This window comes from Dipteris shenzhenensis, chromosome 11, assembly GCF_047967505.1.
Source record: "Dipteris shenzhenensis isolate YYH24624 ecotype China chromosome 11, Dip_SZ_1.0, whole genome shotgun sequence".
NCBI classification, from domain to species: Eukaryota; Viridiplantae; Streptophyta; class Polypodiopsida; order Gleicheniales; family Dipteridaceae; genus Dipteris; species Dipteris shenzhenensis.
In genome coordinates, this window is record NC_141606.1 from 57,703,191 (window position 1) to 57,720,638 (window position 17,448).

Below are 17,448 nucleotides of genomic sequence, written 5' to 3' on the forward strand. Positions count from 1 at the left end.
GTAACAGCCAGTTTGGGACTGTTTTTGCTGCATGCATGTCTGCAATTTCTTGCTGAACCACTTGTTCCACTGCCTGTCAATGATCTTGCGTGTAGCAAGATTGTAGAGACGGTACCCCTTGCTTTCTGCATTGTACCCAACAAATATGCACTTAATTGCCTTATCTGACAACTTATGCCGAAATTCAACTGGCACACGAGCATATGCAAGGCATCCAAAGACACGGAAATGATCCACTGAAGGCTTTCTCCCATTCCAGACTTCATAGGGAGTTTTTGTTTTCAAAGCCTTAGTGGGAGACCGATTTAAGATGTAGTTGGCACACATTAGACCTTCAAGCGAGAATTTGTGAGGCATGTGTTTGCTTTTCAGCATACATCTGTCCATCTCCATAAGAGTTCTATTTTTCCTCTCAGCTTTGCCATTTTGCTGAGGGGTCAGCCTCACTGTGAGCTGATGCACAATACCCTTGCCTTTCAGAAAAGCATCAAAATCTGCAGACAAGTATTCCCCACCTCTATCTGTGCGCAATGTCTGTATCTTGAGTCCAGATTCATTTTCAACCATGGCTGAAAAGTGTTTAAACACCATGAACACTTCTGATTTGCGCTTCAGCCCAAAGACCCAAGTGAAATTGGAGTAATCATCAATAAAAGTAACAAAGTAGAGATGACCACCCAATGATGGAGTCCTCATGGGACCACATACATCACTGTGTATAAGCTGTAATTTTCGGACAGCTTTAATTGAACCATCCTTTTTGAAGGGGAATCTGTGCATCTTGCCTAAAATGCACCCTTCACAGGCATGTGGAGGAGGAATCTCAAGAGGTGGCAATGCATCAACCATAGAGTGCTTCTGAAGTGTCATCAAGCTGTTGTAATGCATGTGGCCATATCTGGCATGCCATAACTCCGCATTCTGCATGGCAGCAGTAGGAGTAGAAACTGCAAGAGCATGGGCTGCTTTTTTCTCAAAAAGATCAAGCTGAAAAAGCCCACGCAGCAAAGTACCAGATAATCTCAAGGCATAGTCATTTTCTCTATCTCGGACAGGACATTTGTCATCCTCAAAGATGACCTGAAATCCAGCCCTGTTAAGAGTGGACACTGAAAGGAGATTCTTGGTGATACCAGGCACATACAAGACATCTGAAAGTCTGAAAACTGAGCCATCAATGGCGGTAAGCTCAACTTCTCCTGTACCACGTACTGAATATGACGAGTTGTTGGCACAAGTGACTTTCTTACCAACGGGAGGTGGATGCAAGGAAGTGAAGAGACACTTCCTAGAAGTGATATGCTTGGAGGCACCGCCGTCAAAATACCAAGTATTCAGTGTTTCATTGACACTGAAAGCTGATGCATCCGTGGAAGGATCATAACTGCAAGTCAAAAAGGCATATGTATCATCATTACAAGTGGCTGTACTATCCCGAGCATCTGGAGCAGCCAGCCTAGAATCTGAAATGCAAGATAAAAAGGCATAATCCTGTCGAACAAAGTTGGCTGCAGCATCCCCACTGTCAGATGCATGAGGAGCTGAATCTGAAACAGCCATATCGGAGCTGTTTTTCTTCTCTTTTGCAAGCCTTTTCCTGCATTCTGCAATGTGATGACCTGGCTTTTTGCAGTAATGACAAAAACCCTTCTTCTTGGGCTTACTTGCATCATTCTTAGCCTTTTGTGAAGGCTGTCCTGACCCACTGGAAGGCTGATTTACTGATGTCCTTGCCTGTCCCTTTCCTTTTGACTTGAACTTTGAGAGCATAGCTTGTTCACCTGCACGTGAAGCCAAGTTTTTCGTGGTCTGCTCTTCTTGAAGCAGAAGTCCTATCAACTCATGAAAAGTGAGAGGATTTGCACCCCCCCTCAATGATAAGTTCAGCGAGGTATGAAAGTTGAGATAAGTCTCAGGAAGAGAATTCAGAGTGGTGGTCATCATCTCTGAATCAGGAATAATCTCATCAATGTTCAATAATTGCTCTCTGAGATCCTGTAGCTTTGTGAGGTGGACTGACATGGAGTCACCCTCTTCCATATGTGTATTACTTAACTCTCTTTTCAAGAAAGATACCCTTGCATCATTCCGGGCTGCATACATGCTTTCTAAGATATCCCACGCTGCCTTCGAGGTCTTACACGACCAGATATGCGGAATGATAAATCTTTTCACTGAAAGAGAGATGCATGACAAAGCTAAGGCATCCCGTGAATCCCATCTCTTTTGTTATGGAGTGGTGGCTACAGTTGCACCAACAACCTGTCTTGCAACTGCACCCTGTGCACGACCTCTTCCACCTCCTTGCTGGGAAGGGGTATTGTCATCGACATTATCTTTTCTTCCTGAATCTCTATTCCTACGTGCACGCAGATCACGGGCGATGGCATTCGATTGTTCCACCCAGCCTAACTCTCGTGGATCACAGATCTTCAGATTCATACGTTCCTTTGTTTTTTTCATGCTTATCCACGAGACCCTCAATTCCCTAGATAGTTCCCCTTGCCAAATGTCATCATTTTAGCCTCTCCACTTGGTGCACCTTTTTACCCCTCTCTTGGGCACATTTAAAACCACTTGCCCCTTGGCATTATTGCACATTTAGGTGCACCTAGGCCTTAGCACTCAGAACTACCTAGTCAATGCCATTTCACCCTCACCTAGGACCTTGGCAGTTACTTCTCTTGACCATTTCATATACGCACATTAACTATTACAAAAGTTGGTCCTCTAAGAGAAAATGCCCACCGATCTTTCCGAGGTCATGCTATCTCGGCTAGAGCATAACATTCCTTCCCTCTTTAAGCATCAGCGTCCTCGATGATGAAATCTGGGAACGCTCTCCGTAACTGGTATACGGATTCCCAGGTAGCTTCCGATAGAGGCTGACCATGCCATGCAACCAACACCGTGGGTATCTTCCGATTTCGTATTTACATTGTTCCTCGGTCCAGGATTCTTGTTGGCCTGCGCCTTGCAATATGCTCTATCTCCTGAAACAAAACCACACCTTCGATTAGTGAGTCACTTGTATGCAAAAATTTCTTTAAGCGCGAAACATGAAAAACCGGGTGCACCTTACATCCCTGTGGCAATTCTAATTTATAGGCTACACTGCCTATTCTCTTTAGAATTAACCACGGCCCACAGTATCGAGGTGATAACTTAGCACACTCCCCTGAAGTCAACGACTTCGAGTGCGAAGGAACTCTGAGAAAAACTTTTTCTCCTTCCTTAAATACTCTTATAGACCGTTTTTCATCCGCATACACCTTGGCTCTATCCATAGCCTGGCGGATATTAGCTCTCGCAAGTGCTAGCATCTCCCGCATCTGAACTACAAAGTTCGCGGCACTAGGCACTTTCTGAGGTACTCCAACAATAGTTGGATTGGCTGGTTTATAACCATAGTTCAGTTCAAACGGACTGAACCCGGTAGAGGAATGTTTCCTATCATTGTAGGCAAACTCCAACAATGGCAACCACTTGTCCCATGTATGTTGCCTCAATGACACATATGCTCTCAGCATATCCTCTAAAGTCTGGTTGACTCTCTCCGTCTGACCATCCGTCTCAGGATGATCCCCACTACTCATTCCCAACTCAGTCCTTAGTGTCTCAAATACCGCTGTCCAAAAATGACCGGTAAATCTGACATCTCGGTCTGACACTATGGATCTAGACAATCCATGCAGACGAAATATATGTCTAATAAACAAATCCGCCACTTGCGGGGCACTAACAGACTCTCTAGTCGGAATGAAGTGAGCCATCTTGGTTAGACGATCAACCACCACAAGGATAGAATCATATCCTCCTTGTGTCGTAGGCAGCCCTACTATAAAATCCATGGAAATGCTCTCCCACTTACTTAGTGGTATTTCCAAGGGCTGTAAAAGTCCGGGTGGCTTCACCCGCTCGGCCTTGCTTACTTGACACGAGAAACACCGTGTCACATATTCATGAATATGCTTTTTCATCTTTGGCCAAAAGAAATCTCGCTTCACGAGATCATATGTCTTCTCGACTCCTGGATGTCCCGCACACGGGCTATCATGGCACTGTCGAATGACTCTCTGCCTGAGATCATTCTGACTAGGTACTACAACCTTGCCATTTCTAACTAGCATACCATCCCTTATGGTATATCTTGCATAAGTTTGGCCTTTCCTGGATGCCAGGTCATCCTTTTCATTTTCCCCGGGTTTTAACACATGAGCTTTAGGCCACAAGCTCTGGACAAACTCGTCCACTCTTTGAGTTTCTCTTATCTCGGTCATTAGAGCACTCTCTAATACCGTGAAACTCAGGTTGTGCATAATGCGAGACAACGCATCAGCAATCTTATTGTCTTTTCCTCTTCGGTACCGAATCGTTAGATTTAACTCCTGCATGAGCTCTGCCCACCTAGCTTGGCGGCCCCTCAAGTCAGGCTGTTTACAAAAATGTTTTAGAGTATCATGATCTACATCCACATAAAACTCTGAACCATACAGATAATGCCTCCATGTTTTCAAAGCATGGATGACAGCATACAACTCTAATTCATGAGTTGGCCAATTCCTTTGAGAGGGAGAAAGCTTCTTGCTTTCAAAGGCTACTGGCCTTCCCTCTTGAAGGAGGACTGCTCCTACCGCAATGCCACTTGCATCGGTTTCTAGGAACAACAGTTTCTGGGGATCAACTATTTTTAACACCGGTCCTGAGACCACAGCTTGTTTTATGGTGTTAAAACTTTCTTGTTGATTCTGTCCCCAAATAAAAGGTACTTTATCTGAGGTCAGATCAGTCAATGGCGATACTATTCCGGAATATCCTTTGATATGCCTTCTATAAAACTGGACAAATCCCAAGAATGATCGCAACGCGGTCAGACTCTGAGGGATTGGCCAAGTTAGTATCGCAGCCACTTTCTTCGGATCCATTTCTACCCCCTGTGGAGTAATTATGAACCCTAAATACTCAAGCCTAACCATACACAGTATAGTTTTCTTTTTATTCACATAAAGACTGGCTTTCCTCAAAGTACTGAACACTATTCTTAAGTGTTCACGATGCTCAGTAACACTTTTACTGAATATCAAGATATCGTCAATAAAATGTACTACGTGACTGCTGGTTAAAATGAGATTAGGGAAATGGTACAAGCCTTATCGGCTAGACCGTCTAGAATTGATAAGGGCAAAGCTCCAGCAGAGCCAGAGCCCAGTATCCATTCATTAGAGCGCGCAAGGGTCAAAGTACCTAATATCGCTAATTATAGACCGGAGAAGTACGTTGGTCGGATGACCGAGCGCAGCTCTGATGTGATCGAGGTTTGGTTACACAAGTGGGAAGAAGCCTTCGCCATTTGTGAAATTAGATCTGATCTAAAGAAAATCCGTGAGGCCACACACTTGTTTATTGAGGCAGCGGATAGATGGTGGATAAAGCAACAGAAGGATCAAGTTGCTCCAACCACCTGGGAAGGGTTTAAAGCTGAATTCAAGAAACACTTTCTCCCATTTGATGAAGAGTCCCGAGCTTGGGATGCTTATAGAAATCTTCGTCAGAGGAGTCTGTCGGTGGCAGAGTACACCGACAAATTCAGGGAATGTGTCATGAAAATAATAGACCCTCTCCCTATGTCGGTTCAATTAAAAGACTATATCTATGGACTGAACGACAAGATCAAAATGGAAGTTCGGGCTAAATATGTGACTACATTAGATGAATCTATTGCAGTAGCCCTGAACTATGAGGATGCCAGAGGCAGATCTGGTGGATTTGTGCAGGCAGGGACTCAATATGAGTACCCGAAAAAAGGGGGATTTCAGAGGAAATGGATTTCAAAGACAAGTGTCTCGCAGCCAGGTGGCCAAACCAAGCAGGTGAAGCCGGTTGAGGGACCAGTAAAAACAAGTACCACCGTTGGGGTGAAAAGGAAAATAACTCCAATGGCAGCCCGGGCTTGGTCAAAGTCCTCGTTGACCCCTGAACAAAAAGAGAAAGCTAGAAAAGAAGGATTGTGCTTCGGCTGCCTTCAGCGACATCAGTGGAAGGATTGTCCACTGAATAAAGACCGTCGCACGGCTAATATGATAATATCTGAATGCGACGTGGAAATGCAGGAGAGTCCCAATGCGGAACATATGCAGATGCAACTGGCGGGACCTTCTCAGAGGTTAGTACCTTGTTTGTTATGTGCATCTGTTGCTAAGTTAGTGACGAGTGCACCTGATAACATCCTATCTAAGCCTACAGCAACGGGGTATACGGCCTTTAATGATACGGAGTCAATTAAAATGAAAGGGCAAGTGGCCAGTCATGATGTCATTGTGTTGTTTGACTCGGCGTCAACTCACAATGTGATTAACTCCAAGCTCGTGAAGAGGCTGAAATTAAAAACGAGCCCATCTGACTATGCGTATACAGTCAGAATGGCAGATGGAAGTTCAACTGAAGTATGGGACCAAAGGGTTACCCAGTTGGAGCTTAGGATTCAGGACTATGCTGAGAAGCTTGATTTTGAAATGACCAAGCTTGCTCATGCAGATATAGCCCTGGGTATGGCGTGGCATTCTAGGAAGAATCCAGCCATTGATTGGAAAAAGCACGTATATCAATTCAAGATGAATGATGTGCTTTATGTGTTACGAGGTGAAAAAGATATACCTCAGGGACCGTTGGTTTCCGTGATGGAAATCCGAAAAGCTCAAGTAGAGTTTTTATTCCTTTGCACAGCATCGGTAGAGCCGGTGGATGATTCTTCGGCTAGCACTGATGTTATGCAAAGTGGTGAGATGGCCAAGCTGGCTAATCTTATAACAGAGGAGTTCTCTGAATGTTTTAGGGATGAACTACCTTATGGGTTACCTCCAGAGCGGAAAGTTCAACATAAGATTGAACTGATCCCGGGGGCAGAACCTGTAAATAGACCTCCCTATAGAATGAGTTTTGCGGAAGAAGCGGAGGTGCGTAGACAACTGGAAGAATACCTCAAGTTTGGGCAGATTCAACCAAGTTTCTCACCTTTTGCTTCGCCAGTGATATTAAAGAAGAAAAAGGATGATACGTTTCGCCTCTGTATAGATTACAGAGCATTGAATAATATCACTGTTAAGCACAGGTATCCGATGGCTCGGATTGATGATTTGCTAGATGCGTTACATGGAGCCGTGATTTTTAGCAAGATAGATCTTAAGTGCAGCTACCATCAAATCCGGATTAGAGCCGAGGATGTGCATAAAACCGCTTTTAGAAGCAGATTTGGTCATTATGAGTTTTTGGTAATGCCCTTCGGACTTACCAATGCTCCAGCGACCTTCGTCATGCTTATGAACGATTTGCTACGTCCGTATATCGGAAAGTTCGTAGTACATTTTATTGACGATATCTTGATATTCAGTAAAAGTGTTACTGAGCATCGTGAACACTTAAGAATAGTGTTCAGTATGCTCAGTAACACTTTTATTGAATATCAAGATATTGTCAATAAAATGTACTACGAACTTTCCGATATACGGACGTAGCAAATCGTTCATAAGCATGACGAAGGTCGCTGGAGCATTGGTAAGTCCGAAGGGCATTACCAAAAACTCATAATGACCAAACCTGCTTCTAAAAGCGGTTTTATGCACATCCTCGTCCATCTTCACGCACAGCTTCCGTCTCTTGTCCCTTGCTCTCTCAACCTGGCTCTGATACCAACTGTCATCGACATTATCTTTTCTTCCTGAATCTCTATTCCTACGTTCACGCAGATCACGGGTGATGGCATTTGATTGTTCCACCCAGCCTAACTCTCGTGGATCACAGATCTTCAGATTCATACGTTCCTTTGTTTTTTTCATGCTTATCCACGAGACCCTCAATTCCCTAGATAGTTCCCCTTGCCAAATGTCATCATTTTAGCCTCTCCACTTGGTGCACCTTTTTACCCCTCTCTTGGGCACATTTAAAACCACTTGCCCCTTGGCATTATTGCACATTTAGGTGCACCTAGGCCTTAGCACTCAGAACTACCTAGTCAATGCCATTTCACCCTCACCTAGGACCTTGGCAGTTACTTCTCTTGACCATTTCATTTACGCACATTAACTATTACAAAAGTTGGTCCTCTAAGAGAAAATGCCCACCGATCTTTCCGAGGTCATGCTATCTCGGCTAGAGCATAACAGGTATTAGGTGCCATACTTGCTGGTCGGATCTCATCCCCATTCACATAATCCCATAAATTGCGAGAAATCAGAATATTGCGTACCATAAAACTTCATAGGGAGTAGTTGGTACCATCCAACTTGTCTTCCTGTGAAAGACCACCGAACGGGAAATCATTCTGATTTTGCTGGGCCATATCTCAGAAAGAGATTTTAGCAGATACAAAACTGAATTCCCTTACTGGGAATGAAATGCACAACTCCCATAAAACACAGCCAAGCATTGGCTGCAAATGCAACTCAGATTTCTGCACTTGCACTGTCAAAAATCTGTCCAAGCATCAAAAACTCTCCAGAATCTCAAAACACTTCAAGAAAGATAGTGTGAAATCTCCGAAATTGCTTCTCCAACACAAAAGCCCCAAAATAGACCTGAAATTGCAACCAGAAAGGGGCAAATTGAACAAAAGCCCCAAATGTTGCAAGAATTGCGCTCTGTCTGCAAAAGCCCCAAATTTCACTGCGAAATTGCAGTGTAATCACAAAATCCTCAAATTTCTGCAAGAAATTGTACTGCAAAACTGAAAGCCCCAAATTTTGAGCTTGAAACTCTGAATCTGCCAGCAATGTGTGCTTCAGAAGCAATTACAAACCCGAAAATACCCCAAATGTCTGCAAATGACTGCAAAAATAGCAGCACAAGCACCAGATCTGCAAAGAATAGCAAAAGAGCTGCAAGAATGCCTGCTCAATGAATCCTGTACGGAATCCGTACACCTGCAGTACGGCTGTACAAAATACAGTGCGGCGGCTGATGCAGGTGTGCAGTACGGAACTTGCAGGTACGGATGTACGGACGAGTAAGTACAACATAGTACGAACGGAGTGGACTGTACGGCAGTACCGTCGAAATGCAGTACGGGTTGAGAAATATGGTCGCACAGTACGGAAGCAACAAGTACGAGTAGGTACGGCAAATCTGCAGTATGGACCGAGCTGGACTGAGCGAAATCGTACGAAAATGTACGGATGGCAGAAACAGTACGGCGCAGTACGGATTTGCAGATCGTGGAGCTCGAGTAGATCTGTACGGTCGAATGCAGGTTTGTACGGGCGAGATGCAGTAGAGTACGGACTTGAGTAGCAGGGCCGTACGGACCTGTATGGAATGTACGACACACGGACTGTAGTACAGCACTATACGGGATGACGAGACTGCAGCAGACAGAGGGTACGGCCAGCAAAGGGAGCTCGCGGGAGCTAGAGTCCGGGAGCAGGGAGCAGGTCCAAGAGCACGATCTGCTCTGATACCAAATGTGAGAATGGGAGAGAGAGAGCAAATGAGAGCAAGAAGCAGGAGAGAGAGAGCTGAAAGCTTAGTTGCAAATAGATGAGAGTGAGAGAGATACAACTGAAGGAGTGAGATAAGGTTTTGTCCTAGTGACAAAACCTCAGTAGTCACTAACCATAGTTAGTGGACTAATTGCGGTTAGGGAAAAAAACCTCTTAAAGAGGGAAAAGTGCCCCTAACTAGCTTATTAAATTACATTGGTCACTGCTGAATTATATCTATAATTCTAACAAGGATAGGTACAAAGCCCTCACATTCCTTCAACAGTTTGATGCTGCATTTCTTGGGGGTTTGTTTACAGAAGCATTCAAGATGAGGAAGGTTGCCACATTTTTGAAAGGTAATGCACTTAAGTGGTACACCAACCTTATGCTTCATGGAGATGCACCTGCTACTTGGCTGGAATTTAAGCAAGTGTTCTCTTCTACTTGGCTTACTCCAACTTTTGAAGTTGAAGTACTTTCACACTGGCATGACTTGTCATACAAACTTTGCAAGAATCTTGATGATTACACCCAGAGGTTTTGGGATGTTTTGCTGCCATTGAGCTCTTACAGGCATGTTTCTTTGAAAGAGCAAATAGAGAGGTACTGTTGTGGATTGCCTAGTGAGCTACGTGATTATTGCATCAACACTAAGGTGGGTTCTATGACTCAATTAATTGAGAATGCAAGGACAGCATATGCATGGATGCAGGATAAGAATTTGGGCTTTATGGACAGCAAGAAAGAAGACAACAAACGGGCTGCCAAACACTAGGATAAGGACATCAAATCTGAAAATAAAAATTATGGCAAACGACCGTTTCAAAAGGGAGGAAAAGCCCAATTTAAAGCTGGTCAAAGGCGTGGACAGCCTAATAAACAGCCCCGTACCAAGTTATCTGATGAAGAGAAAAAGTCACTCATGGAGCAAAACAAATGTTTTATATGCAAAGGAGAGGGACACCGCTCTTATGATTGCCCATCCAAGAAAAGAGACAGGTTAGATGATGATAAGAATGGTGATAAACAGGCTGATCGGAAGGGCAAAGGCCTAAACCTTCCGCAGGACTTCTTTCAGATGTGATTGGGAGTTTGCCACATGCACATGTTGAAGAGGAAACGAAAAAGACTGAGATGTGCAGAGCATGGGGAAAAATCAGAAATCAGAATTGTTTGTTTTTCTTTGATTCTGGGGCAAAGGCGAATTTCATAACTTTTGATATGGCAGGAAGGCTTGGCATCAAGCCTAAGGAAATGGGGCCATCCGGCAAGTGTGATATGGCCAACCCTGAACTCAACACACTTGTCACTCCTATCATTGGCAAGTTGAGGATGCATATCCAGGGATATCAGGATGCAGAGGACTTCTACATTATGCCTTTGCCAAAGTGTGATGCTTTGCTGGGGATGCCTTGGATGTACAGGGTGGGGGCTGATGTGCAGATGAGAAACAAGAAGATTTCTTTAACTCATAGAGGCAAAAATCATGTACTTGATGTAAAGTTGAAAGGGGAGTCCATCCCTGTAGTTTCAGCTTCTTGTATTTCCAATGTAATAAAGCGTCATATTTCAGCGTACTCGATTTTTGTCAAAGAGGACAGCCAACCAGTTCAGGAAGGCTCTACTCTTTCTGCTTTAGATAGAGAAAGGGTTGCTTTTATTTCAGATTTTCAGGATTGTTTCTTAGATGCACTTCCTTAAGAATTACCTCCCAAGAGGCCCGAGGATCTCAAATTGATATAATTCTAGGAAGCTCACCGCCTAATATACCTCCCTATCGTGTCAGTAAGGCACAACAAGAAGAGAGAATGTCACAAGTGAAGGAACTCTTGGAAAAGGAATTAATACAGCCAAGTAATTCTCCTTACTGTTCCCCTGTGTTGCTTGTGCAAAAGAAGGATGGCAGTTGGAGAATGTGTATTGATTATAGGGCTTTGAAAAAAGTCACAATTAAGAACCGTTTTCCAATTCCACGCATTGATGATATATTGGATCGGTTGGAAGGTTCCTCAATGTTCAGTGGTATTGACCTTAAAAGTGGATACCATCAAATAAGGATACAGCCTGAAGATGTCTATAAGACTGTCTTCCGCACTTCATTTGGCTTATATGAGTTCTTTGTGATGCCTTTTGGTTTGAGTAATGCACCTGCCACTTTCAATAGAATGATGGACAGAATTTTTAGAGCACACAGAAAGTTTGTGGGCGCTTTCTTCGATGACATCATTGTGTTCTCTAAAAATGAGCAGAAGCACATGAAACACCTCACTATTGTGTTTCAAGAGTTGAAAAGACACAAGCTATTAATAAACACCAAGAAAAGTGAGTTCTTTATGCATGAGATTTATTTTCTCGGTCATATAGTGTCAAAGGATGGAGTCAAGATGGATCCTGCAAAAGTTGAGGCCATAAGGAGTTGGCCAATTTTGAAAAATCTGCATGAAGTCAGAAGCTTTCTTGGGTTGTGTTCATACTATCGGAGGTTTATAAAGTACCTTGCAGAAATTGCTTCTCCCTTGCATGCTTTACAAAAGAAAGCTGTACCGTTTTGGTGGGGACCAAAGGAAAATGCAGCTTTTGAAGAAATGAAGCAAAAGTTGTGTTCTGAACCCGTTATTATCTTGCCAGATCTTGCAAAACCCTTTGCTGTAACTTGTGATGCATGTGGGAACAGCATAGGAGGCACTTTGATGCAGGATGGCAGAGTGGTTGCATATGAGAGTACTTGCAGACATACGAGAAGGAAATGTTAGCAGTGATACATGCTTTGACCACATGGAAACATTACCTTCTTGGAGCTGATTTTTATGTGCAGACAGATCATCAGTCACTTAGATATTTTCTCACGCAGAGAAAATTATGTGAAAAGCACATGAGATGGGCTAACTTCCTCTCAATGTTTCATTTTCAAATTGTACATGTGCCGGGTAACAAAAATGTCGTGGCTGATGCACTTTCCAGGAAACCACAGCCTGAAGCAGTCTCCAAGAAACCCAGTGTTTCAGCAGTGAGCATTGCTTACAACAATGTGTTAGATGTGATGAAAGATCAATATGTTAATGATGCTGATTTTTCAATTATTTATGATCAGCTTTCTGATGGTCAAAGGCATGATCACTATATGTTGAAAGAGGGTTTCATTTTGATGCATGGACGACTCTGTGTCACTGATCAGATGCGACAGAAAGTCATAATGGAAAGTCATGCTCCTCCATATGCAGGACATAGGGGAATTACATGAACAATTACAGCAGTGGAGCAATACTTTTATTGGCCATCTTTGAGGAAAGATGTGGAAGAATATGTGAGAACATGCATGGTTTGTCAGAAAGTAAAGTTTGACAGGCAGAAGGCACCTAGGTTGTTACACCCTTTGCCAATTCCGGATAGACCATGGCAAAGCATAGCTATGGATTTTGTGTTTGATCTTCCACGTACTCCTATTGGACATGATGGATTGTGGACAATAATTTGCAGGTTTAGCAAACAAGCCCACTTTGTGCTAGTAAGAAAGAAAATTACAGCAGATCAAATGGCCAAATTGTTTCTGCAGCATTTCTTCAAGTATCATGGGATGCCTGAATCCATAATCAGTGATAGAGATCCGAGGATGACCAGCCTCTTTTGGAGAGGGCTGTTTGAAAATATGGGCACTACGCTGAATTTTTCGTCATCTTTTCACCCTCAGTCTGATGGACAATCGGAGCAAGAAAACTCTACCATCTTGGATATGTTTAAATGCTATGTCTCAGACCAAAGCAAATGGGAGCATTATTTGCCTTTGCTGGAATATGCTTACAATAATACGGTGCACACATCCACAGGTAAAGCACCTTTTGAAATAGTGGAAGGTGCCAGCATACAAAAGCCTAGGCTTTTGTGGAAAGCCTTGAAGAGGCTTACAAGAAGATCAAATATGCCTTTGCAAAGAAGTCAGGACAAGCAGAAAAGAGCAGCAGATAAGCACCGCAGGGAATTGGTATTCACAGAAGGTGATAGGGTTTTGCTGCGTTTTCAGAAGGCAGGGCTGAAAAATAAGAAAGGCAAGGAAAGGTTGTACACAAAGTTGAACATGCGTTACTATGGTCCTTTCCAGGTTTCTGAAAAGATAAACGAGGTAGCTTATAGGCTGAAGTTGCCTCTGCATTGGAAGATACATAATGCCTTTCATGTGAGCTTATTAAAGCAATATCATGGAGATATTCCCGAGGATTTACCTGATGAGGTGCAGCCTGAAGTGGAAAAACAGGATGAACTTCTGGTCCCAGAGCAGATTCTAGCACACAGAGATAGAAAGCTCAAGGGTAAAGTTATGCCTCGCTACTTGGTAAAATTTCAAAATTACCCATCACTTGATGCGAAATGGATGGAGGAAGGTGAACTGGTAAATTCACCTGGGATATTGCAGCTTTACCTTGATGCTTTCCAGTTAGAGTCAACTGCGGTCCGGGCTCCTACAGGTAGTTCAGCAGAGCGAGCATTTGGAGCATTACCTGGTGTTCGAGAGAGGGGTAGCACCTCCACTCCCTCAGTACAGACAGACTCACCGTGATTTCATGAGGTCGCTTGATGACACTGTATGTTTCATCTGAGATACTGAGTTGACAGTATTTCTGCTATGAGACTTCATGATATTGATGCATCTTGACTATTGATCATCGAGGATCACATAGATTTTGAGCAGTATATATGGATGGATGCGTGCCTCTCCTAGCCATATTTTCACTGTCTCTGTATACTATAGCTGCGGCTTTCTTGTATACTCTTTCATGCTATATTTCATGCTCACTCCTGTGTTTTGGGGCAGCAAACTGTGGTTTGCTCATCGGGGGCTTGAAGCACTGAGCCTACGGTGGGGACGTGAGCTGCTGGCTCAACCCTAATGGTTTTCTTCCTGTATGTTTCATTAATATATGATCCTTGCTCAAAGGACTACACACTATTGAAGGTTTCTTCCTGTATGTTTCATAAATATATGATCCTTGCTCAAAGGACTACACACCTGCACTATTTATTGTGCTCCGAAGGATGTGTTTGGATACTGTCATGGATTTTATCTAGATATAGGATTGAAGTTGAAGTCAGGTCATGTTGTATTTCCGCTTCGAGCTTTCTCTCGCGGGTTTTGTTCATACTTCATAGTAGTCTTTTTCATGAAAAAATGGAGGCTGTGGTTTTCAACCTTGTCACTGTCATGAGACTACTGCACTATTTGTTGTGCTTTTGAAGGATGTGTTTGTATACTGTCATAGAGTTCATCTAGATATAGGATTGAAGTTGAAGTCAGGTCATGCTTTGAGCTCTCTTGCGCGTTTTGTTCATACTTAATAGAAGTGTTTTTCATAAAAAAAAGAAGTTGAAGTCAGGAACCTAGCTGGCTCAGTACGCTGTTATGGCTCACAAAGTAGGAATGAAGTGGCATCACTGGATGGTGTTCCTGCAGCATCTGATGAGACTTAGTGGGTGCCTACATCTTTTAACGACTGTGGGTCCTCTTCTGTGAAAGAGTTTGGGCTTGGTTGGCTAACAATGCAGCGGAACTCAGCATAATAGGGCATTTGATTGGATGCTGATCATAGTCCTGTGCTTTCTCTTTCTGTTGTGATTGCTTGATTTAAAATTTACTACTTGTCCTTTAGTTATTGTTTTTAAACTATGTGTTATGTTTAGGACATTGAACTTGAAAAGAGGAGGAATGAGAATCCGGAGGCCATGGACGAAGATGAAGTTGATGAGATGGCAGAAATTAAGGCAGCTCATTTCGAGGAGTCCATGAAATTTGCCCGGAGGAGTGTGAGTGATGCTGACATTCGCAAGTACCAGGCTTTTGCTCAAACTTTGCAGCAGTCCAGGGGTTTCGGATCAGAGTTTCACTTTGCAGACAGACCCGCTGGGGGGGGTATTGCAGCTGCAGGTACAGATGCATTTGGTCAGGCTGCTGTGGCTGACGATGATGACCTGTACAATTAGGCTGTATTATTATTAGTTATCCCAGGTACCACAGTCCCAAAAGGTGGTTTCAATGAAGATTTTAAGACTCTTTTTGGCATAGAATATAGACATGTAGGCTCTTGTGCTGTGCATGGTGGAACTTTGTTCCATTGTAATGTTTTCTTTTTGGCAAGCTTTGTGTTTTGGTTACAATCTCTGCGAGTCCAGGCTGTCTCTCAATTTGTCATTGCTATGTTTGCTTTGTGCATTTTCATCCCAGGATTGATGATTGCTTTTTTAGTCCCTGGCATGATCGATTTATTGTCATCATCATGTAATTGGTCACAAAGGTACCGTGCATGCCTATGTTTTGGCGAAGATTTATTACAGAGCTCTGCTCCGTCTCATGCTTGGGTTTAAATTCAACGTCATAATAATTTCTATCAAGAACAGAGGCCACAGCAAGATTGGGTGCAGAGATGCTATGTTGCAGAAACGAAGCTCTCTATCTGCAGTAGTATTGATTAAGAATCAGATAGGACAATGTTTCAAAGGGTACTGTTTTGGAAGCTTTATAGATATTGAGGTGGGCCTGTTTGTTTGGCTGATGTCGTCGTATTTCTTATGACTAGATTGTGAGCGTTTGAATTAACTTTTGGGCTTCGCGTGTTGTCAATTGTCTACAAACCAGGCGATTGTTGTTTGATTTAATGGTTTGTGGTAGAAAGTTGATTCTCGTCAAAAAGTGGCCTGCAATATCCTAACCTTGGTCTGCAGTAAAGTGACACTTGTGTATTCGACAGCCGGTTGCAGAAAATCTCCATAATTCACTGCCCCCCATGAAAGGCAGATGGTGCTACCTATTAAGTTTTGTGAAAACTTGATTTTTTTTCCCAATACACATACATGAAGATGATGAGTGCTTTTCCTAATTTATTTCTTAGTTTTTAATAGTCAAGATGGAGAATTTGCGTATCAATGATGCAACAAAATGTATAGCGAGACAACAAGTTTTACTAGAGCATCTATTCTCCACTTACACACTCAATTGCTAACCTCTCAGTAAGACATTTAATTAACTTATATTTCCTAAACTTCTAGTTTTTTTTTTTGGGCTATCTTTATTATAAACATAGAAACCTGTTATGCGTATACGTTTGTTTGCTATATGCAGGTATGGACTTACAGAAATCTTGTCATACTATGTATGTATAAATGTATGTGTATATATGGTACATATATAGTGTGCATTACTAGTGTACCACATATATAGCAATACATACTATGCTAGCATATATGTATGTGCTATATACGCATACATTCATAGATGCATTCTACTCACATGTTGGTATATGTATTCAGTTGTGTATGCATGTATACATAAGCATCATCCATGTTTCCAGATGGGAATCTTTGTAGATATACACCGTCATACACCATGTTTCATGACATACATACATCCCTTATTTTGCTTTTTGTGCTTCCTTAACATGATGCTTTTTATTTCTATTGTTTCTACGCATCAATCTATGCACCAGGTGATAGTGCTTCCTATAAGAGGTTGATTGATTGCACGAATGGCATCATTGCTATGTTAGTATTGCTAGTGCACATGTGATTGGTGTGTAAGGGGTTTCTGTAAGAGATTACTAAGATAAGGTGTTGTAGGCATAAAGTCAATCCTATGGTTGATCAGTAGTACTTGGGTACTATATATACGAAGTACTTGTATTGTTTCATTTGAACATTTCTATTGGAGCTTTCTTGTGTGTGCACTCTTGCTCACTTGTATTCACAACCTGTCTCCACTTTGTTCTTACATTTGGTATCAGAGCGCTTCTGTCTTTAGAGCCCATTCTCGAGCATGGTTCTAGATTCTCGCAAGCTTGGTGCTCCAGTGCGCGTTCTTGGTTCTCATATTCAGCTCTCCAGCTTCTATCTCTAAAGTCCATTCTCGCGCTTGCTTTCAGACTCTCGGTTCTCACATTCAACTCTTCAACTTTTGCTTGAGGTAGCTCCAACAGTCCAGCGGTTGTTTTTTGAC

At 42.8% G+C, this 17,448-nt stretch overlaps 1 protein-coding gene across 1 annotated transcript in view; it reads left to right on the top strand.

The window, feature by feature from the left end:
- The window catches only part of LOC147897225 (cell division cycle protein 48 homolog), a 51,021-nt gene extending 35,402 nt beyond the window's left edge, over positions 1–15,619 (top strand). The window contains exon 9 of the mRNA XM_087381082.1: positions 15,144–15,619. Within this exon, the coding sequence (XP_087237208.1) occupies positions 15,144–15,443 (300 nt within the window). The 3' untranslated portion in view covers positions 15,444–15,619. The remainder of the gene's footprint in view (positions 1–15,143) is intronic.
- The last annotated feature ends 1,829 nt before the right edge of the window (positions 15,620–17,448 follow it).